The sequence below is a fragment of the Podarcis bocagei genome (genome assembly GCF_964188305.1).
Source record: "Podarcis bocagei genome assembly, chromosome: 13".
NCBI lineage: Eukaryota > Metazoa > Chordata > Lepidosauria > Squamata > Lacertidae > Podarcis > Podarcis bocagei.
The window spans coordinates 10,156,609-10,178,788 of NC_138138.1; the positions used below are offsets into that span (position 1 = coordinate 10,156,609).

At 45.7% G+C, this 22,180-nt stretch overlaps 2 protein-coding genes across 5 annotated transcripts in view; one reads left to right on the plus strand and one right to left on the minus strand.

Moving 5' to 3' along the window:
• The first annotated feature begins 659 nt into the window (after positions 1–659).
• Positions 660–14,865, plus strand: LOC308571281 (uncharacterized protein). Its single transcript, XM_081166896.1, has 7 exons — positions 660–738; positions 5,552–5,614; positions 7,674–7,724; positions 8,615–8,653; positions 9,085–9,108; positions 9,956–10,042; positions 14,036–14,865. Exons 1-7 carry the CDS (start codon positions 730–732, stop codon positions 14,381–14,383), a joined length of 621 nt encoding a protein of 206 aa, XP_081023022.1. The 5' UTR covers positions 660–729; the 3' UTR covers positions 14,384–14,865.
• Positions 14,866–20,478: 5,613 nt separating this feature from the next.
• Positions 20,479–22,180, minus strand: part of USO1 (USO1 vesicle transport factor) — a 53,381-nt gene continuing 51,679 nt past the window's right edge. For all 4 annotated transcript variants that reach the window (XM_081166189.1, XM_081166187.1, XM_081166188.1 and 1 more), the window contains one exon: positions 20,479–21,817. In XM_081166189.1, coding sequence (XP_081022315.1) covers positions 21,731–21,817 — 87 coding nt within the window. In that variant the 3' untranslated portion in view covers positions 20,479–21,730. The remainder of the gene's footprint in view (positions 21,818–22,180) is intronic.

The following is a 22,180-nucleotide window of genomic DNA, read 5'->3' on the forward strand; positions in this document are numbered from 1 at the left end:
CAAGCTGAGGGGGTTTTTGAATGAGGACGCCATTTTGTTGCACGTGCTGCTGCAAACTTTGCAGTGCAAAGCAATACCAGGGAGCCATCTTAAGTTGAGGCTGCATAGGCCTTGTGGTGCATGTGATTCAGATTCTAGTCAGTTGAACCTCTGGTTACAAAGTTGGTTGGGCAGTGTTCTCGAAGCTACCAGCATGAGTTTGACCAGACTGCAGGAGGACAGGAAGACTGGAGTGCCTGGAACAGGTGAGGCTGCAGGTCCCTTATTTTCAAGGCTGCTGGTCCCTTATTTTCAAATCTGTAAGTTGACAGCTATGCCATGGAGTCTAGCTATGAGCAGGTGAGTCTGCATTAGGACAGCAGCCTAGGATTTCATATGTTTTGAGTCCTTGCTGATTTCCCTACCATTCAGAAGGGCTTCAGTTTGATCCTGATCTGCAGACATAAGAAAGTGCACCTCTAACAAACAGGGAGATAATTATACACTACCTTACATGAGGAATATTGTGGTTAGACTTAGGGTAGTTGTTTGGCTATTTTTAAGCGCTTAGAGGTGCCCTTCGCATTGGCTGGGTCCCGTTCCCCCACCCCCTTGCCCCCGCCCAACAGTAATAGCTGCGACTGTGCAACAACAATATAATTCAAGAGTTTCGGCGAAAACATGTTGTGGATCTGTTTGAGGACAGTTTTTGGGAAGAGAGCTCTGCCTTACTGAGGGTCCGTGGAAGAGATGCACTTGGTAAGCAGAGATTTGGTTATTGCACTAGATTTTGCTTGCACACTAGAAAGAGAGCCTTGTGTTTGTAGCAGGTCTGTGACTCTCTTTTCTATCTCCAGTACTGCATCTTACAGAACTCAAAGCTAAGTTTCTAACATGTCAGTCAGTGCAGACCAGAAGGAGCTAAATGGACCGAGGATCTGATTTAGCTTCTATATTTCTGTCTACACACACCTGGATCTTGAACATTTGATACTGCCTCGTTTCCTGGCAAAGATGTGAAACTGGAGTGGCTCAATTAGTAGAGCATGAGACTCTTAATCTCAAGGTTGTGGGTTTGAGCCCCAGGTTAGACAAAATATTCCTACATTGAAGGGGGTTGGACTACATGACCCTCACAGTCCCGTTCAGCTCTGTGGTTCTATGTGTGTACAGTGGTACCTCAGGTTAAGTACTTAATTCGTTCCGGAGGTCTGTACTTAACCTGAAACTGTTCTTAACCTGAAGCACCAATTTAGCTAATGGGGCCTCCTGCTGCCGCCGCGCCGCAGAAACACGATTTCTGTTCTCATCCTGAAGCAAAGTTCTTAACCTGAAGCACTATTTCTGGGTTAGTGGAGTCTGTAACCTGAAGCGTATGTAACCTGAGGTACCACTGTATGTCAATAGTGTTATATCAATTGTTTGCACGAATTTTGTTGGGGGGGGTGTTGCTGCTGTTGGTGTTTTTCTTTTTCTTTTTTTGTATCTTTATTTTAGATTTTGCTGTGATTTATATGGAAATTGTTCGGTATGGTTTGGTATTTTTTAACATTTCATTTATTATCTATAATAATAGCGGCGGGAAGGTAAACGGCGTTTCCGTGCGCTGCTCTGGCTTTGCCAGAAGCGGCTTAGTCATGCTGGCCACACGACCCGGAAAAACTGTCTGCGGACAAACGGCTCCCTTGGCCAGTAAAGCGAGATGAGCACCACAACCCCAGAGTCGTTCGCGACTGGACTTAACTGTTAGGGTTCCCTTTACCTTTACTTTTTAACATTTATATTATAACCTTCACCCTGCGCAGGTTACATTAAAAAAACCTCCCAGCCAAGAATCAGTCCAGACACGGTCTTAATATCCAAACCTCTAAAACCAATTAGGTACAGGTTATGCTTGTTTTAATCTGTTTTGACTACTGATTGTTAGCTGCCTTGGGTCTCTCTGGTGAAATGAGCAGGGTGAGAAAATGAAAAACAACTGCGCAATCCAAGCCCTGGTCAGGAGGGTGATGGGGCGGCAAAGTCACATCTGGTTCCTCCCAGGGAGTAAGGTGGAGAAGCAGGCAAAAGACTGCTCTGGGCTGTGCCAACTTGGAGCTGGTGTAGCAATTGGTCCCAATGCTTCAAGTCACGGAAGTGCAGATGGCATGGAATCCAGGATGCCCCAGTTGGGTGTTTTCCATGGACTACTGCTGGCAGGCCTCCAGCCAGCAGTGCTTCTGCTCACCTTCACTTTCTGCAGATGGAACGGGTAGCTCCATGTTGGGAAAGACCCCTGCCCTGAATAAATTAATTCCACATTTCCAGAAGTCCCTTGACACCTCAGGGTACATCATTGTCAGGCATGGTGAACACAGGCAATTAGGGAGACCTGTTGACCATATTAGGGACAAGGGTGGCACTGTGTTCTAAACCACTGAAGAAGAAGAAGAGTTTGGATTTGACATCCCGCTTTATCACTACCCGAAGGAGTCTCAAAGCGGCTCACAATCTCCTTTCCCTTCCTCCCCCACAACAAACACTCTGCAAGGTGAGTGGGGCTGACAGACTTCAAAGAAGGTCACCCAGCAGCTGCATGGGGAGGAGCGGGGAAGCGAACCCAGTTCACCAGATTACAAGTCCACCACTCTTAGCTACTACACCACACTGGCTCTCTGAGCCTCTTGGGCTTGCCGATCAGAAGGTCGGCGGTTCGAATCCCCACGACAGAGTGAGCTCCCGTTGCTCAGTCCCAGCTCCTGCCAACCTAGCAGTTCGAAAGCACGCCAGTGCAAGTAGATAAATAGGTACCGCTCTGGCGGGAAGGCAAACGGCGTTTCGGTGCGCTGCTCTAGTTTCGATGTTCCATTGCACCAGAAGCGGCTTAGTCATGCTGGCCACACGACCCGGAAAAACTGTCTGCAGACAAACGCCGGCTCCCTTGGGCTGTAAAGCGAGATGAACACCACAACCCAAGAGTTGTCTGCGACTGGACTTAACTGTCAGGGATCCTTTACCTTTTATTGACCATATCAAGATGCTTGGTCCTAGGATAGGAATGCCAGCAGGTGACCCATAATTTGGTTTTAGTCTCCAAAGCCATTTTATGCGGCCTTCGGTCATGAACCTATCATGTTTTAAACAAGATGTGACAAAGCATTTGTCAAAGGTTGCAGTGGTAGAAGGGGCTGGGGGAATCAAAGTTGTAATACAGAGAGAGAGTCACTCTCCTAGATTCCATTGCCTCCTGTAAAGGTAAAGTGACCCCTGACCATTAAGTCCAGTCATGCCCAACTCTGGGGTTGCGGCACTCCTCTCGCTTTATTGGCCGAGGGAGTTGGCGTACAGCTTCCGGGTCATGTGGCCAGCATGACTAAGCCGCTTCTGGCGAACCAGAGCAGCACACAGAAACACAGTTTACTTTCCCGCTGGAGCAGTACCTATTTATCTACTTGCACTTTGACGTGCTTTTGAACTGCTAGGTTGACAGGAGCAGGGACCGAGCAACAGGAGCTCACCCCGTTGCAGGGATTCGGACCACCGACCTTCTGATCGGCAAGTCCTAGGCTCCATGGTTTAACCCACAGTGCCACCCGCGTCCCTATTGCCTCCTGTAACATTCACAAAACAACAGGGGATTTAAAAATTAAGTACTTATATTTAGTGGTTTTCCGGGGGGGGGGGCTGGTACTGAGAGGTCTTGACTGCTAACATGACACCAACTTTATTTATTGTGCAGCCCGACTGTAATAAAGGGGTTTCTTTTGCACGGTTTCATCTGTCAGAATGCTGCTGGGTGAACAGAACTGTCACCAAGAGATTGGTAATATCTGTCCCAGGAGATTAAAGGGTTAAAGATTTGGGCACTGCCCCATATTCTGCTCCATCTAAAAACATGGTTGGAAATGTCTCTTAGTAAAGTGGGCCACAAAGGGGAGTGATGTTGAGAAACTTGGTGGTGCATTGTATGTTAGAAGTATAGAAATTGCACAAATTAGTTCCTTCCTGGAATGCCAAAGGCAGCAATACTTTTGAATACCAGTTTCTGGGAACCCAGGAATCTTTCCCCTGGTTCTCAGGTCCTATTTCCTGGTTTCTCCACAGGCATTTGCTCTTCTTTTGTGGCTAACTCAGGCAAAACTGTCTGATTATGATTATATAGTAGACATTATTGTTTACCCAACGTCGGCCCACAGCGAAGTTAAGTCATGTATCGATACCTTGCTATTCTACCCATAAAGCATTCAACCCTCCGTTAAAACCACCACTTTGCCTGACTGGTTCGACCGTCCAACAAGCAAGCAAGTTTACAAGCACTGGCAAATATTAAATAGATGTTTTTGGTAGGTTTAAAACCCCAAGTGCCAAGTTCCCTCTAGGAACAGGAACAGTAAACAGCTATTATTGCCAGGCTACACCACTTTTTTTAAAAAAATCAGTTTTTGTTCAAGATTTCCTTGTGTTACAAAATAAACAAATAGGCTACATCAGTTCTGTCTGCAAGTGTGTCTGTGGAGGGGCAAATAGCCGAATGCTCTCGGTTAAGTTGTGGGTGAACATATCAGACGACACAGCGATTCTTCAAACAGCTCTTGTTTATTCACAGTCCAGAACAGAACTGAACTGAAGGGTTCAGACAGCCTGTTTATATAGAGCTCCACTACAACGCAACAGTAACCATTTTCTGTAACTATCCAATCACTGAACGTCACTTTCAATCCCCTTATTTGCATGTGTGGACCTGAGTGAAAACTATCTACAGTATCCCCCTGCTGTCCCAGGGTGAGAACTTCAGTACATAACACTCTCCCAGGTAGAAAGTGTGCCACCCAGATATGCCCCCCTCCTACAAATATTTCACTTGGTGATATTGAACAGGGGGCAACAGGAAGAGCTCAACTCTCCCCCTAACCGCAGACCCAGATTCCTGAGCCCAATGAACAGCTTCTTCGGTATAAAAAATTATAATAATTTTTTATTTATACCCCGTCCATCTGGCTGGGTTTCCCCAGCCACTCTGGGCAGCTTCCAACTGAATCTTAAAAACAATATAGCATCAGGCATTAAAAAGTTCCCTAAACAGGGCTGCCTTCAGTTGTCTTTTAAAAGTAAAATACAGTGGTACCTCTGGATGCGAACGGGATCCGTTCCGGAGCCCTGTTCGCATCCTGAAACAAATGCAACCCGCGTCCGCGGGTCGAGATTCGCCGCTTCTGCACATGCGCGTGACGTCATTTTGAGTGTTTGCGTGAGCGGCGAAACCCAGAAGTAACAGAGCGTAACCTGAAAACGCTCAACCTGAAGCACATTTAACCTGAGGTATGACTGTAGTTGTTTATTGCCTTGACATCTGCTGGGAGGGTGTTCCACAGGGCAGGGGCCACTACGAAGAAGGCCCTCTGCCTGGTTTCCTGTAACCTCATTTCTCGCAGCGAGGGAACCACCAGAAGGCCCTGGGCGCTGGACCTCAGTGTCCTACTGGACTGAGGCTGTTTAGGGCTTTAAAGGTCAGCACCAACACTTTGAATTGTGATCGGAAACGTACTGGGAGCCAATAAAATGGCAAAATACCGCTTTGCTCTTTCGTTGACAGCTCCTCGCAATGATGAATCACGCGGACCTGCATTTTCTAATTGGAATTATTCTTTCTCCTGCGGTAAGTATTCCCCAGTGCTTCACTCCTCAGCATCTCTGGTTAGGGCTTGGAGAGACACCTGTCCAGTCAGAACCCGGGAGAGCTGCTATTAGTGTACACCAGGGGTCTGCAACCTTTAAGACAAAAAGAGCCACTTGGACCGAAGAAAAAAAACTGGGAGCTGCAAAACCATTGTGACATTTAAAACAGTGGGGAGTGTTGGGGCACACAATGCGCCTCCTCCCCTCGCTAGTATCCGCCCCGGAGCCGCGACAAAGGTGTAAAAGAGCCACATGCGTCTCCAGAGCCGCGGGTTGCTGACCCCTGGTGTAGACAATACCTGAGCTACGTGGCAGCTTCCTCTGCGATTCCTATATGTCCTAATGATCAAGCAAGGGAAAGTGGGTGGCACTGTGGTCTAAACTTTGGGTCGGCAAACTAAGGCCCGGGGGCCGGATCTGGACCAATCGCCTTCTAAATACGGCCCACGGACAGTCCGGGAATCAGTGTATTTTTACATGAGTAGAATGTGTCCTTTTATTTAAAAGGGTTTTTTGTGGGGCATAGGAATGCATTCATTTTTTTCCTTTCCAAAATATACTCCGGCCCCCCACAAGGTCTGAGGGACAATGGACCGGCCCCCTGCTGAAAAAGTTTGCTGATCCCTGGTAAACCATTGAGCCTCTTATGCTTGTCGATCGGAAGGTTGGTTGTTCGAATCCCCGTGATGGTGTGAGCTCCCGTTGCTCTGTCCCTGCTGCTGCCAACCCAGCAGTTCGAAAGCACACCAGTGCAAGTAGATAAATAGGTACCGCTGTGGCGGGAAGGCAAACGACGTTTCCATGCGCTCTGGTTTCCGTCACGGTGTTCCGTTGCGCCAGAAGTGGTTTAGTCTTGCTGGACACATGACCCGGAAAGCTGTCTGTGGACAAACAGCAGCTCCCTCGGCCTGAGAGCGAGATGAGCGCCGCAACTCCATAGTTGCCTTTGACAGAACTTAACCATCCAGGAGTCCTTTACCTTTACTTATCAAGCATTGGAGCAAGGGCTGGAGATGCTTCAGTTCAAAGCCTGTAGCATGGTTACTTGCAAGTAGGACTCTGAGATGGGTGATTGGACGTTGTGCCAGTGGTGCTGAAACTTTTTTTCTCCGAGCCTCACTTTCAGAATAAAAATTTGCTCACGCCATACTGATTTTTTTTATCGACCTGTCAATAAACCTCACTGATTATTTTATTGTCCTCTTGACAACAGGACAGCATCTTCCTGAGGGCAGCAGACTCACTTAGGGGGTGCAGGGCAGGCCACAAGGTACATGTGCCCACCTCCTCCAACATTTACTGACTGTGGGTTCTGCTTCACACTGTCTAATGGTAGGGCCGGTGTTGGTAGGAAATCGTTAAAAGTCCTTAACAGGAACAGCAGGCTACACTGTTATTAATTAGATGATTAAGAAGATTATTAATAAGATGATAATGTATACAGTCACACCTTGGATCTCAAACGCCTTGGCTCCTGAACAAATTGGTTCCTGAATGATCGAAACCCGGATATCAGTGTTCCAGTTTTCGAACGATTTTCAGAAGCCGAACGTTTGACCGGCCTTCCGCGGCTTCCGATTGGCTGCAGGAGCTTCCTGCAGCCAATCAGAAGCTGGGTTTCCGAACATTTTGGAAGTTTAACTGGCTTCTGGAACGGATTCTGTTTGACTTTTAAAGTGCGACTGTATCTGCAAAGAAAGGGGTCTTCCTTTGGAAATGAAAAATTAGCTACAGGTTTTTTGTTTTTGCTTACTGAACTTCTCTGAAAAAGGGTAGATCCAGATTAAATGGATTAAAAGACGCATCAAAGAGCCTTATCTCCTTACATTTAATTGGTAAAAAAAAAAAGGCTCAGCCATCTCTTTCCAGGTGCATAAGATATTCCAAAATCCCTTGGGCAGGATGGATGCCCCTAATCAGAGCTTTTTTTCAGCTGGAACTCTATTCTGGCCCCTCTTTTTTCTAGAAAAATAGCACTGTCCCTAATGATCACCACATATTGACATCTTGCATATATTCTGTTTCTATTTCTTGGGCAGATTGTGGCAACCTATCCCGTTTCAACCCACGGGGCTCACTATGCAAAACTGGTAAGTGCAAAGTTCAGCAGCAGCTGCTGTTGTGTTAAAATTAATACGCACTTTAATTAGAATTGAAATTTTAATTAAAATTAATCGATCGAGCAATTAAATACATTAAAATTAAATTTTAATTCACAATTAAATTAACTTTTAATTAACATTAATGAATATGCACTTTAACTCCCTTAACGAAACGTGGAGGTCAGCATCAAAAGAGATGTTGTGAAACATGCTTCAAGTATAATTACACTTCATCAAGGGAAATAGCGCCTCTTATAATATCCTAATTATGCATAAGATAAACTGCATAGCAAAGATTTTTATCTTTCTTTGATCCATTCAAGCTTTTTCCGCCTCCCATAGTGGCCAGACTATTGTCCATAGCTGTCAACTTACAGATTTGAAAATAAGGGACCAGCAGCCTCGGAAATAAGGGAACAGCAGCCAAAATAAGGGGTTTTCCGGAAACAGTTATGTTCGACTTCTGAGCCCCTCTGAGCCAAAGGCAGAAAGCCCAGCCAGCAGCCAAACGAAGCCTCAAGCGGTGGTTCCCACAGCACAGCAACCCGGCAAAGGGGATGCAGCAAGGGAAACCACCGTCACCTCTCCGCTGGGAAGCGCTGAGCAAAGGCGAGTCCCCAGGCAACGCGGTCAATTTGATCGGCACAAGGCATGCAAGCTCCACCCCCCAGTCGTTCTTAGACTCCTTATTTTTATCTTGCATTTTTCTGCTGCGAACTGCCCTGATGTCTTCGGATGAAGGGCGGGAATGCAAATTTAAGAAATAAATAAAAGCTAAATATATAGATTTTTTGATGTCAGCACCTAGGGCCCTCAAAAGACCTCCGTTTAAACATGGACATATGAAAATAACCTTTCCTTCCCTTGTCCTTCAACAGGTCTCAAGAGTCAACAGCTACAAACCTTTCCCGCAGCAGGTATAATGAATCTCTTACACCAATCGCTGCTAGTTTGGAATGAAAGCAAATTGGAATTTTGCAATGTATTCCGAGATACTGCTTAGATCATACCTACAGAGCAGTTTTACCGATAAACCTGCCCATCTCTTTTACCAGTTACTGTTTTCTGTTTGGGTTTTAACTGTTTTGGTTATATCTTATACCTCCTTCACCCTGAGAGAGGTGTGTGTGTGGAAACGATGCATAAATACATAAAATAATAAATCACGCACAAAAATACAAGCGGCGCTGGGGAAATAAAGCAGCATTTCGGTCTGTTTAGGAAGTGGTAGGTGCAAATACCCCCTCAGGGTGCAGATACCAAAAATGGAGGCAGTATTAGCAGGACAGAAAAGGGAAATAAGGTTGACCAGTATTTTATGTTTCCCTTTTCTTCCGCTTTCCCACAGGTGATGCTGCCGCAACAGCTTTGCGTAAGTGTTTGCTAATCTCCAAACTCCCCCCAGAAAAGCTTTCCTAAAAATTAAAAGTCTGCTGCTATCTTAGAGTTGAAGCCAATGTTCATTAAATACCGTATTTTTCGCTCTGTAAGACGCACCAGACCACAAGACGCACCTAGTTTTTGGAGGAGGAAAACAAGAAAAAAAATATTCTGAATCTCAGAAGCCAGAACAGCAAGAGGGATTCGCTGTGCAGTGAAAGCAGTGATCCCTCTTGCTGTTCTGGCTTCTGGGATAGCTGCACAGCCTGCATTCGCTCCATAAGACGCACACCCATTCCCCCTTACAGTGGTGCCCCGCAAGACGAATGCCTCGCAAGAGTTTTCCGTTTTGGAGGTGCTTCGCAAAACGAATTTCCTATGGGCTTGCTTCGCAAGACGAAAATGTCTTGCGAGTTCCTGCGGGGTTTTTTTCCTCCCCCCCTTTTTCTAAGCCGCTAAGCCGCTTATCAGCTGATCCGATAAGCTGATAAGCCGCTAAAAGCCGCTAATAGCGCTAATCCTCTAATCCGTCAATGGGCTTGCTTCGCAAGACGAAAAAACCGCTAGACGAAGAGAATCACAGAACGGATTTTTTTCGTCTTGCGAGGCACCACTGTACTTTTTAGGAGGGAAAGGGTAAGTCTTATAGAGCAAAAAATACGGTACTGCTCACTTGCTCGGGGCAGCAATCAAAGAGCACCGATGTTTCTTTCCCAAACTCACGGGAGGGAAAATGAGGGCTAGTACCTTGTTTTGCAGATTTTAGACGTCATGCCAGATCCATCAGGAGAAGGCGGCATGAATCCTGACTTTTCTGTTCCTCTGTCTCTTCCCTACAGAGTGGAGCTCACCTGCCTTTTGCAGACAGCAGTGACAGCAGCGGTGGCCTAGGCTACCGGGCAAGTCGCTGCACGTTCCCGAGACTGGTAATTTACCCGTAAACTTGTTTTTGTCTCGCCCAGGGATGGGCAACCCAAGGGCTTAATGCGGCACGTTGCTGTTTGGCCTACTTTAAAAAGGGGCCATGAGTTGAGCAGGATCTGTCCCTCCCTTGCTAGCCTCCTGGGTGAGGAGGAAGATGAAATTAGAAAGAGAGAAGGGGGGGGGGTGTCAGAAAGTAAATCACGAAAATCTTTAATAATAAGGAAAAAAAGAAAATAAGAAAATAATGTCCCTGTCACCAGAACAGCCCCCTGCGGAGGCAGCGTTCAACTAAGTTTTACTCAAAGTAGACCCACTGAAGCGAATGAACATCACTAAGCAATCTCTGCTGATTTCAGTGGGTCTTCTGTGAGTAAAACTTTGCTGAATACTTCGTGTGTTTCACAGCAACATCCATCCCTACCTCGCCGTTTTAATATTTGTTCAGCTGCCCTCGCTTCGGGTTGGGGAAAATCAAGCAATTTGAGATTTGGGTCCAACTGTTTTTAAATCACTTCTCGTAACTACGCCTGTAAGATTCCTAAACAGGTGACTTTTTATTTTAATACAAGGCTCCTGATATATTATTTCACCTACACTGAAAATTACCAATAGGACATAACGGGGCTTAGAACTGTGTTGTGATTTATAATGCGATGCACAGGATATAAAATTGTGATGGCATACATAATAATGGAGCACTGAGGGCAGGTGTTGGGGCTACCTGGAAACAAGGCAAAACTGGGAAGGTTTTCAACTTGAAAAACAAAAAGTAGCCATTGCTGCCCTGTGAGGAGATAAAGGCAATTTGAGCACACAATGGCTGGATAGACACCATCCATTTAAAGCTATTGACTCCCACCAAGAATCTGGGAACTGTAGTTTGTCAAGGGTTCTGTGAGGGGAAAACTAAATTTCCCAGGAATTTTTTTTTTTGGGGGGGGTCATGTGTTCCAAATTCAAATGTTATTTGAGCAGATCCGAAGTAAGACTTTAAACATCTTGCCAGTGGGGAGCATGCAAGCCTTGGGAGCAAGCCCTGCTGAGAGGGCCATAATAATAATAATAATAATAATAATAATAATAATAATAATAATAATAATAATAATAGTAATAGTAATAATAAGGCCCTGCAGAAAAATGTCAAATCCCGCAGGGCCTGGTCTCTTATGGCAGAGTATTCCACCAGGCCGGGGCCACGGCCGAAAAGGCCCTGGCTCTGGTCAAGGCCAGTCTAATCTCCTTGAGGCTTGGGACCTCCAAGATGTTATTATTTGCAGAACATAAGGTCCTCCGTGGGGCATACCAGGAGAGGTGGTCCCATAGGTAAAGGGACCCCTGACCATTAGGTCCAGTCGTGTTCAACTCTGGGGTTGCGGCACTCATCTCGCTTTCTTGGCCGAGGGAGCCGGCGTACAGCTTCCGGGTCATGTGGCCAGCATGACTAGGCCATTTCTGGCAAACCAGAGCAGTGCACGGAAACGCCATTTACCTTCCCACTGGAGTGGTACCTATTTATCTACTTGCACTTTGGCGTGCTTTCAAACTGCTAGGTTGGCAGGAGCAGGGACCGAGCAACAGGAGCTCACCCCTCACGGGGATTTGAACCGCCGACCTTCTGATCGGCAAGCCCTAAGCTCTGTGGTTTAACCCACAGCGCCACCCGCGTCCCTGGTCCTGTAGGTACAAGATACTTAAAAAGTATTTCAGACAAGGCAAATAAGCATGGTGAGGGCTGTTTTCCTGCATCTGTAATGCATCTGTAATGCATCTGTAACCGCAAGCCACACAGTGTGATTTAGAACAGTATTGAAGGGAAGAATGGAGTAAATTTGTAGTGTAGATACGGAATAATTGTAGAAGTTTAAAAACTTTAGCAGGTTTAACATAATTCTTGTGATGTGGATGGAGTGTAAATAAGAATCTGTAAGAGTGGATGTTAATTTATGAAAGTCGAAGCAAGGAAGGAAGGAAGTCCGAGTGCGATATAGCGCAGGGTAAATAAGAAAATACTAAAATGTTGAATGTAAGAGTTTATGTATTATTTAAATTTGTTTTTTGAAAATTTAATAAAAAGCATTTGGGGGGAAAAATAGAACAGTATTGAAGGCAGTGCTGGAGCGAGAAGTACAGTGGTACCTCTACTTATGAACGCGATCTGTTTAGGGGTGCTGTTCACATCCTGAAAAGTCCGTAAGTAGAGTGCAGATTGCTTCTGCACGTGCGGTGAACCCGGAAGTAAACCATTCCAGGTTTGCCGCGTTCGTAACCTGAAAAGCCGCAATGTGAAGCAAACCTAACGAGGTATGGCTGTACTGTTCTTAAAATCCCAGCTCTTAAAACTGTAGCGTATTCTCAGAAACACAGTGCCACCTTGTGGGAAGTTAGGTTGAATATAATGCACTAAAAATGTGCTGAAAAGCTCTTGAGGTGACAATACTGTACTCAGCGATGAATTCTTTCAAACCGCAGCAGCAATGCTTTGGAGCAGATCTTTATCCTTTGCTCCTAGCTGCAGGAGTGGCCTGGAGCCATACACCTGAGAAGTGTGTTATATACTTGGGGTATGCAAGCTGGGATAGGTAGATTCTATCTGTATTCCAGAATACCTTAGCAGAACAGGCTGATAGCATTTTCTTCCCAACAGCCCCAAATCCCAGTGTATGAGAAGGGTGGACAAAGGGCTGCAGGGTTAAAGGAAACTTAATAATCAGGGAGACTGTTAAATGTCTTACTTAAGAGGCCATTTTACTTCTGGTGTGTTTACTGCCGTGCAGAATTAAAGATATATATTAAAGATGGCTTTTCCCTCCTTCAATGAGCAACGATTTTAAGTCGTATACAGTGGTACCTCGGGTTACATACGCTTCAGGTTACAGACTCCGCTAACCCAGAAATAGTACCTCGGGTTAAGAACTTTGCTTCAGGATGAGAACAGAAATCGTGCTCCAGCGGCAGCAGGGGCCCCCATTAGCTAAAGTGGTGCTTCTGGTTAAGAACAGTTTCAGGTTAAGAACGGACCTCCGGAATGAATTAAGTACTTAACCTGAGGTACCACCGTATTACAATATTTGGCAATTCTATTTGTAAGGCAGATCAACGTTACCACCCCTGTTGCAAATGGAGGCTAAGGCTGAGAGAAGAATAGCTTGCCTAAGTCCATCTAAGTGAGTTCATGGCAGAGACTTGTGCTGGAGACTTTTCAATTTCACACCTCCATTTCCTCAGCTCATTTGCACTGAGGTTGCATCATGGAATCATAGAATTGTAGAGTTTGGGGGGACCCTGAGGATCATCATCACCTCTCCCGGTCTGCCCCACGGAGAGCCTCAAGGTTCATAAATAGCAACACCCTAGTGGTCCCGGGCCCTAAGGAAGTTAGATTAGCTTCAACCAGAGCCAGGGCCTTTTCAACACTGGCTCCGGTCTGGTGGAACACTCTGCCTCATGAGACCAGGGCCCTGTGGGATCTTATTTCTTTCCACAGGGCCTGCAAGACAGAGTTGTTCCACATGGCCTTTGGCTTGGAGCCAGTTTGATTCCCTCCCTCTCTTTCTTTTTTCTTTTCCTCCTGCGATGAGGCTACATTTTAATATTTTAATGTTTCAATATTTTAATGTTGTATTTTAATTTTGTTTTTAAGTTGCATTCATTCAACTTATTTTTATTATTGCTTGTTAGCCGCCCTGAGCCCGGCCTTGGCTGGGGAGGGCGGGGTATAAATAAAAATTATTATTATTATTATTATTATTATTATTATTATTATTATTATTATTATTATGTCCAACCCATGCAATGCAGAATATGTAACTTCCCCCAGTGAGGCTTGAACCTGCAACCTTGGATGTTATCAGCACCATGCTGTATCCAACTGCTAATACGCAAACTCTTGATTTGATGAGCCAGTTGGTTTGAGTAAGTTGGCTTCTATTGCTTGACAACTCTCAACATAAAAGGTTCAGTCCAGCGTGTTCACAGTTCCTGCATTTTCTTCACAGCCCAGCCAGCGGCTCCACACAATGGCAAAAATCCCCAGGAGGCAAACAGACATGTTGGCAATGAAGGCTCCAAACGTTCCAGCATCCAGCACGATCAAGCCGGGCGTAAGAGTAGACCTCCTTGGAGCCACATCACCATTTACTTTCCTGAAGATCCACTCTCCAAGCTACTTGCCCCGGCCTAGTAGCACCCCTGCTGCATTCCCTCACGCCAAGCCCTTGGGACCCGATTCAGAGACCCGAGGAAGGGACTACCCAGCGATTACGACGAGTGAGTCTCCTCTAGACAGCCTAGCTACAACACCTCCCACCTCTCATACCACGAAAGAACCCAGAGGGGATGCTTAACCAGAAATCCAGGCGTCTTGGTTCTACAAACAGCCCATATATAACTGGGCTCCTGGTTCTGAAGAGACAGCTAATACCCAGGAACATTTCTGGTGTGACTTGCAGCCGATTCCAGAGAAAATGTGGAGGGAACGGCGCAAGCCCATTAATCAGGTTCAAATGATGCTTACGCATGCAACTTGAGAAAATTTGCATTGTTTATTCCAATTCTCTCAGTAATAGAACTATGCAAGCAATCAAATTCTGCCATTAACCATTATTCCTTCTTACTCAGCCACCCATCAGGCTTCTGAAATTTCAAGAGGCATTGCTCACAGTTTGGAGCGCAAGATCACAGCTTAACCGGTAGAAACTTGCTGGGAGCTGGGGTTATCAGGAAAAGGAGTTCTGTCCTTGGTACTATGTTGTTTCATTGAAAAACATGGGACTCCTGACACAGGGAAGTGCAAGGTGATGATGACAGTAGCACGGGAAATGTGCGAGTCTTGGTCCAGTATATCTGAAGGAGCGTCTCCACCCCCATCGTTCTACCCGGACACTGAGGTCCAGCACCGAGGGCCTTCTGGCAGTTCCCTCACTGCGAGAAGCCAAGTTACAGGGAACCAGGCAGAGGGCCTTCTTGGTAGTGGTGCCTTCCCTGTGGAACACCCTCCCACCAGATGTCAAAGAGAACAACAACTACCAGGCTTTTAGAAGACATCTGAAGGCAGCCCTGTTTCGGGAAGCTTTTAATGTTTGATGTATTATAGTATTTTAATATTCTTTTGGAAGCCGCCCAGAGTGGCTGGGGAAGCCCAGCCAGATGGGCGGGGTATAAATAATAAGTATTATTATTATTATTATTATTATTATTATTATTATTATTATTATTATTATTATTATTATTATTATTATTATTATCCTGTCTGTCCTCTGTATGATTTGACAGCAAGATTTCTCACCCATTCATAATTTCCATTTATTCCTATTTTCTCTCTCTTAAGTACATTCCAATGGGGAACTACGCATTTAATTTAGCCAAGGATGGGCCGTCTAGTTGTTGTTACATGGCAATGTCCACCATCCCTGACACCATGGCAGGAGCCAAAGGGAGTTGGGAGTCCATCTGAAAAGTGGCGCAGTGCCCATCAGAAAAGCCACAGATATCTCATCCCTCATTCCTGCGCTGGTCAGTCCTGTCACGGTGACATATTGGTGATGTTTTGCAATTTCAATCTTTCCTAAATAAAAAAAGTGAAAGACACCTGTCAGGGGTTCAGGAGCAGAGGCAAGGGCAAGGGAGGAAACAGAGAGCGAGGGGGAGGAGGCAGAAGAAAAGATGAGTGATGACGACGACCCGAGATCTCCGAGTCTTTCCAGTGAATCAGAAGATTCACAGAAAGGAGCACCAGTGGTCAGGGCAAGGGGGGAGCCTAGGGGGACACCCCAGGAAGATAGAGCCAGAGGGGACTCAGAGGAGAGCAGTTGGAAATCGGGACCAGCGTCACAGCCAGAGAGCAGGGAAGAGGAGGAGCGCCAGAGATCAAGCGCTGGCAGCTCGCAACAGGGGGGAGGGCACGAGTCAGGAGTGGCCACACCTCCATCGGGGAGCGAAGAAACGGTCAGACGGAAAGTGGAAGGTTGGGCGCGCGCGCCAAGTTCAAATGCACAGGAAAGTGACGCAGTAGGCAGCCAGGAAAGGGAGCCAGGTCCTAAAGCCCGGCGCAAGGAGACAGGGAGTTCCGGGGGGTCGGCGTCAGAAGAATCCCGGAAGGAAGAGACCCCGGGGGGCAGAGGGACCCAGAGGAGAGCAGTCAGGCGGAAAAGGTGGAGCAGGGCTAGGATATCAAGTTGGTGCACAAGGGGCGGAGACTCAGACGGAGCTTCGCCGATCTAGCCATTAGACGTAGAGTTGCACGCAGCAGCTTGGGAATGGAAACTGTAACTCAATAAAGACTTTTACTTAATGACCGCTGGCTAGCGTGATCCTCTGTGAGCTAGGATCTTGAAGCAGCTCTGACAACACCCGAGTGCATTATTATACTATTGCCACAATAAGGAATAGTGCTCTGTTCATTTTGGTATGATAACTACCGTATTTTTCGCTCTATAGGACGCACCAGATGATAGGACGCACCTAGTTTGGAGGGGGAGGAAACAAGAAAAAAAAAATTCTGAATCCCAGAAGCCAGAACAGCAAGAGGGATCTGGCTTCTGGGATAGCCTCTTGCTGTTCTGGCTTCTGGGATAGCCGCTGGGATAGCTGGTCTAGCTTTGCGCGAAGCCTCCGCAGGGCACGGGGAGCCTTCATCCCCATGCCCTGCGGAGGCTTCACGGGGCCATCCAAAAGCGAGAATAGAGGGAGTGCTGCGCAGCGCAAGTTCCCAGAGATTCTTGCTATCCCGGCTTCGGCGAAAGGAACCCGAAGCCTTTGGAGCGCAGTGCGAGGTCCCGCTACACTCTAAAGGCTTCAGGCGGCTATCCCTGAAGCCTGGAGAGCAAGAGGGGTTGGTGCGCACTGACCCCTCTCGCTCTCCAGGCTTCAGCGAAAGCAACGCGTAGCCTCCGGAGAACAGAGGGAGCACTCCCTCTGCGCTTTGGAAGCTTCGCGTTGTTATCGCTGAAGCCAAGGAGCCTGCATTCGCTCCATAGGACACACACATTTCCCTTTAATTTTTGGAGGGGAAAAAGTGAGTCCTATAGAGCGAAAAATACGGTAATCTACCTGTTGACAAGCGGAAATCAGGTACTTGGTGTTTCACTGGATAGGGCAAAGACCTCTAAAAGTACACAGGCCTTTCAGCAGAGAAACCGGAAGCAGTTTTGTGGCCTTGTCACTTTTGAGGACTTCTGCCCCAACTGTTATTGGCATGTGCCTGTCTCAAGAGACAACGGAGTGAAGTCAAATAGCTGCATTCGGTGAATGCCAGTAAGATGTCTATGCAGGCCATAATGTGTTTTTTTCATAACGAGGTAATTCACATATCCCTTCTGCCCTTAAGGTCTTCAACGCCAAAATTATAGCTCAATTGCTCTATGGTATTCCAGCCTGGCTGCCAGGGTTTAACCATCTAGTAGAATGAGTGCAGGCAGCTTTCCTCTTCAAGATTTTTACTGTCCCCCGCTGTGTACCCTATGCAGCCTTATGTCTAAAGGGAGGTCAACACAACGTAGAGACTGTTGCCTGGGCAAGATTTCTCCTATGCTGGTTAAACATCTGCCTTACATTAGATAAAGATCCTCTCCTCAGTGAAGTTTTGTTAGATCCCTTTCTTTCCCCAGGGCTGCAATAGTTTAACAAGAAGGTACAGCAACTTGGGCTGTCGGTGGAACTTTTGCGATGTCCCTACCATCTGCCAAGGCTATAATAAAAACTAGGTTGTGGGATGTTGAACGCCAGGAACTTACAGTAGCAGCAGAGAAAACATGCTCCCCTCTTTATTTTCAACTTTCTTGGGCACGTGAAACTAACCACAATTACCTTGAATTTCTGCTACTCAAGAAAGAAGGGCGTTTTCGCTGGCCAGGTTTAATTCAAATCCATCCAACCTCCTTTGGGCAAGGTTCTCAGGCAGGGTGGAAGGAGAAAGAACTTGCCCATCTGAAGACCACCGTGTGGAAAGCCTTACACATATGGTTCTCAATTGTAAACTAAATGCTGATCTCCGTCAACAATTTCTAGATCAACTCTGTACAGTATCCCCAAATGGAATCCAGAGTCGGAGGTCATACATTTTACTGGGGAATGATCAGGAGCTCACCAAGTTAGTGGCTAAATATCTCTATTTGGTTTTTTGTCGTCGAAATACACTGCCGACGTCTGATCTCCCTGGAGACCAAGAGATGTGAGTATAGACTGCTCTGTCTCCTTTCTTTTAGCAAATGTTTTGTGCCACTGGAGAAGTGGTAATTCTGTATTGATTTGTTTTGGATGTTTGTATGTGACGCCAATAAAAGGTTTGATGATGCTGATGATGAAATAGCTGCGTTAGGCAGCTCCCCAAGGCACAAGCCTGGGCAGCGCGTCTGGAGGTCCTGGGCTGCCCAGATGGTAAGACCACCCTCTTGGCCTCGCTGATGTGGTCCAAAGGAAAGCAGAGTGATATGTTTGGCACCAGCTTGGCTGAGGGGTTGCCTGAAGGAGACATACAAGGTGCAATCCAACCATCTTAGGGACTCCACACCTGATTTGTGTAGGGTTTACTCCTTAGCCTTGCCTTCTCCTGAAGATCTCCTGCAAGGCAGCGGAGGTTGAGGATCAGAGTTTTCCTTCTATATATAGCTATAGCTATATCTTCTAGCTATAACAAAGGTGGCATTTTTTCATCTCCGCCAAGCTAAGCAATTGGCTCCTTACCTCTGACCTAGCCACTGTGACGGTCACCTCCAGACTTGATTATTGTAACTCGCTCTACGTGGGGCTGCCCTTGAGACTGACCCAGAAACTCCAGCGGGTGCAGAATGCCGCAGCGAGACTCCTTACGGGGTCCTCGCTGCGGGATCACATTCACCCGGTGCTATACCAGCTGCACTGGCTCCCGGTGGAGTACAGGATCAGGTTTAAGGTGCTGGTTTTAACCTTTAAAGCCCTATACGGCCTAGGACCCTCGTACCTACGGGACCGCCTCTCCTGGTATGTCCCACGGAGGACCATACGGTCTTCAAACAAAAACATATTGGAGGTCCCGGGCCACAGGGAGGTTAGGCTGGCCTCAACCAGAGACTAGGGCCCTGCGGGACTTGACATCTTTCTGCAGGGCCTGCAAGACAGAGCTGTTCCACCAGTCCTTTGGCCAAGGCACAGTCTGACCCCCTCCTTTGGTAATCCTCATAGAACTCTAGCCCAATGGTTGCCATTAATTTGATTTTGAATTGATTTTAGAATGAATGGATTTTAGAATGTTGTGTTACTTTTTTTGTTGTTAGCTGCTCTGAGCCCGGCTTTGGCTGGGGAGGGCAGGATATAAATTAATAAAATACTAATACTAATACTAATATTATAGATGGGCTACCTTCCCAGGTTGACTAGCCCCATCTGCATCCTTTTAAATCTCACCCTGATGGTCAGGGTCAGATGTCCTAAACTCAACAACCCCATGGTAGAAGCTACATAGTCATGCCGGCTCATGTGTTAAATGGAACTGCTTATTTTTTTGGGGGGGGGAGGTTGCATGGGGTATGTGTCTTAAGAAGCATTCCCTGCCACACGTTACAGAACGGCAGATTACACCTTTGTAATTGGACAAATTACACAGAGGCAAGGAAGATTCTTTGAGTGGTCATTTGAAATTAAATTATTATTTAGAAGACCGCTTTGGGAAGGGGCCAACTTTAAAAACCTTGTATGCAATTATACACGTGCAAATTCAGTTCCTATGAGATAGCTTTAAAACTTCTGCACAACCTGTCGCTAGTTAGGAATGCATTTTAACAAATTATTCCAGTTAAAAAGAGGCCTTGGGGAAAAGTTTAAAAGGGCTGGGGAAGACAACTGCTTGCGGAACTGAAGAGCTGCTACAACACAAGGTTTGGTGAAAGCGCGGGTGGCGCTGTGCGTTAAACCACAGAGCCTAGGACTTGCTGATCAGAAGGTTGGCGCTTCGAATCCCCGTGACAGGGTGAGCCCCCGTTGCTCAGTCCCTGCTCCTGCCAACTTAGCAGTTCGAAAGCACCTCAAAGTGCAAGTAGATAAATAGGTACCGCTCTGGCGGGAAGGTAAACGACATTTCCGTGCACTGCTCTGGTTCGCCAGAAGCGGCTTAGTCACGCTGGCCAAATGACCTGGAAGATGTACGCCGGCTCCCTTGGCCAATAAAGCGAGATGAGCGCCGCAACCCCAGAGTCGGCCACGACTGGACCTAATGGTCAGGGGTCCCTTTACCTTTTTACCATAACTTGCCACTGTGAATTAGGGCTGCTGAGCTTCAGTCCTTGTAGTTAACTGAGTTCTGTGGGCAACTAGTTCCTACAGTTTACAATATTGAAGTGTAACCCTTCCTGTTCCTTGCACATAGAAGCAGATATATTGGTTAAAAAACCCCAAAAACAACCCATGTTGGACAAAAGAAAGCCTTTTGAACATGGAATATCCGTATTTCCAAAGAGGGATTACAATATCGAGGTAGCATTCCAATTTATTTTGCTGCAACTCAGCTTATGTTACCTGTATCTTGACAAACTGGTAAGTACAAAATAGAGTATCTAAAAAATACATTTTTGTATAGCATTGGCCCAAATCCTACTTACTTTAGAGTTAAGAAGTAACTGTTCTGTAAGCTGAGTCAATAATTGGAATGAACAGAAACAGCTCTACAAATTTTGCAAACATCTTCACCAATTTGCCATGTTTCCCTGATAGATGCCATGTTTGATAGCATTTTAGCAAGTCAATCTTTTTTTTTAAAAAAAAGAATTAAGACTATTCCAAATACAGCAGCATTCAAGAAACATGATTTAAAGCAGTCAGAAGTCAACCAAGTAAATGAATACTAAATAGTTATAGCATCTATTTTTATTACCAAAACAGCAAGTTGATGCAGCAACTGCACTTAATTTCTCTTTTTAAAAATCTTACCTATTGGGCGCAAAAGTCAATAAATTATAATCGATCAGTATGTGATTTTAATAATAGAACAAAAGGCTTGTTTTTAACGTGATAATCTGGTAGCATCTTAAAACTTCTGCATGGGTTTTTGCTAAAAATAAAATTCTGTTTTAATATGCTACCAAATGCTGCGGAAATTTGTCTACGGAAATCCCTCCCAAGTTGTTTCGGTTTCTCTTTTTCCTCTGAGGTACAGAATGCAGCCGTTTCAGGCACAAGGCACTCAATGCTGTACAGATCCTCTCAATCTGAAACCCACCAACAAGCAGCCAAAAGGTAAAAACCCCTTAACTTGCCAGTCCCATACACTCCAGTAATAATTTCTGTTTTGAAGTAGCAAGAAAGAGCCCATGAGTTCTCTCCATGCTGAATACAGGAAGCAATGATTTCATTCAACAGATGTTAAACCATATACATACCATATTTAATCACACCGAAGATCCAAATTAGATAAGTAATGACAAACACACAGAACATATGCAAATGCCAACACGCTTGGTTAACCAAACTGTTACCTTCCAATGCTTCAGGAAAGCATCTAAAACAGCTTCTAGTGTGTTAACAATTCGGTTCGGATGTGCATGTAAAACTTAAAACGGCAGACTTCTGTTTCAGCTACAAAGCATTTCCCAACTTCACACCAGAAACTCAGGATTAGTTCTAGTGATCCTTCCACTTCTTTAACCAGGTATTTTGCATCACAAGGCCATCAACATTTATTCTTATAATGCAGTACAGGATTCCCATATTTGACACAATAAAGCTTAATTATCTTCCTCGTCGTCTTCCTCATCGTCCCCTTCATCTTCCTCACCTTGGTCGCCAGATTCCAGTTCATCGTCATCTTCAACCTTTAAAAGAAAAAAGAGGTTGCGGCATTTAGTTAACGGATTAAAAAGTCTTCTCCATGTCCAACAATTAACTGGACAGATTTTTAAAACGGCATTTTATTTTAAAAATGGCATTGATTTTACTGGGGGGGGGGTAGTGGTGTGCTTTTGTTACGTATTTCGTGTTTTTATCTTGTATTTTTATGTTGTGAACTGCTTTGAGATCTATGGATGAAGGGTGATATGCAAATTAAATAAATAGAAATAAATTGTTTTAACTGTAAATAAAATGTTTTGCAAAAATTAGAAGTTTGCTAAAAACTTAGAACGTAAGTTAAAACTGCTTTTGGCATAAATACTTGCAAAACCGTGGATGAGAAGAGG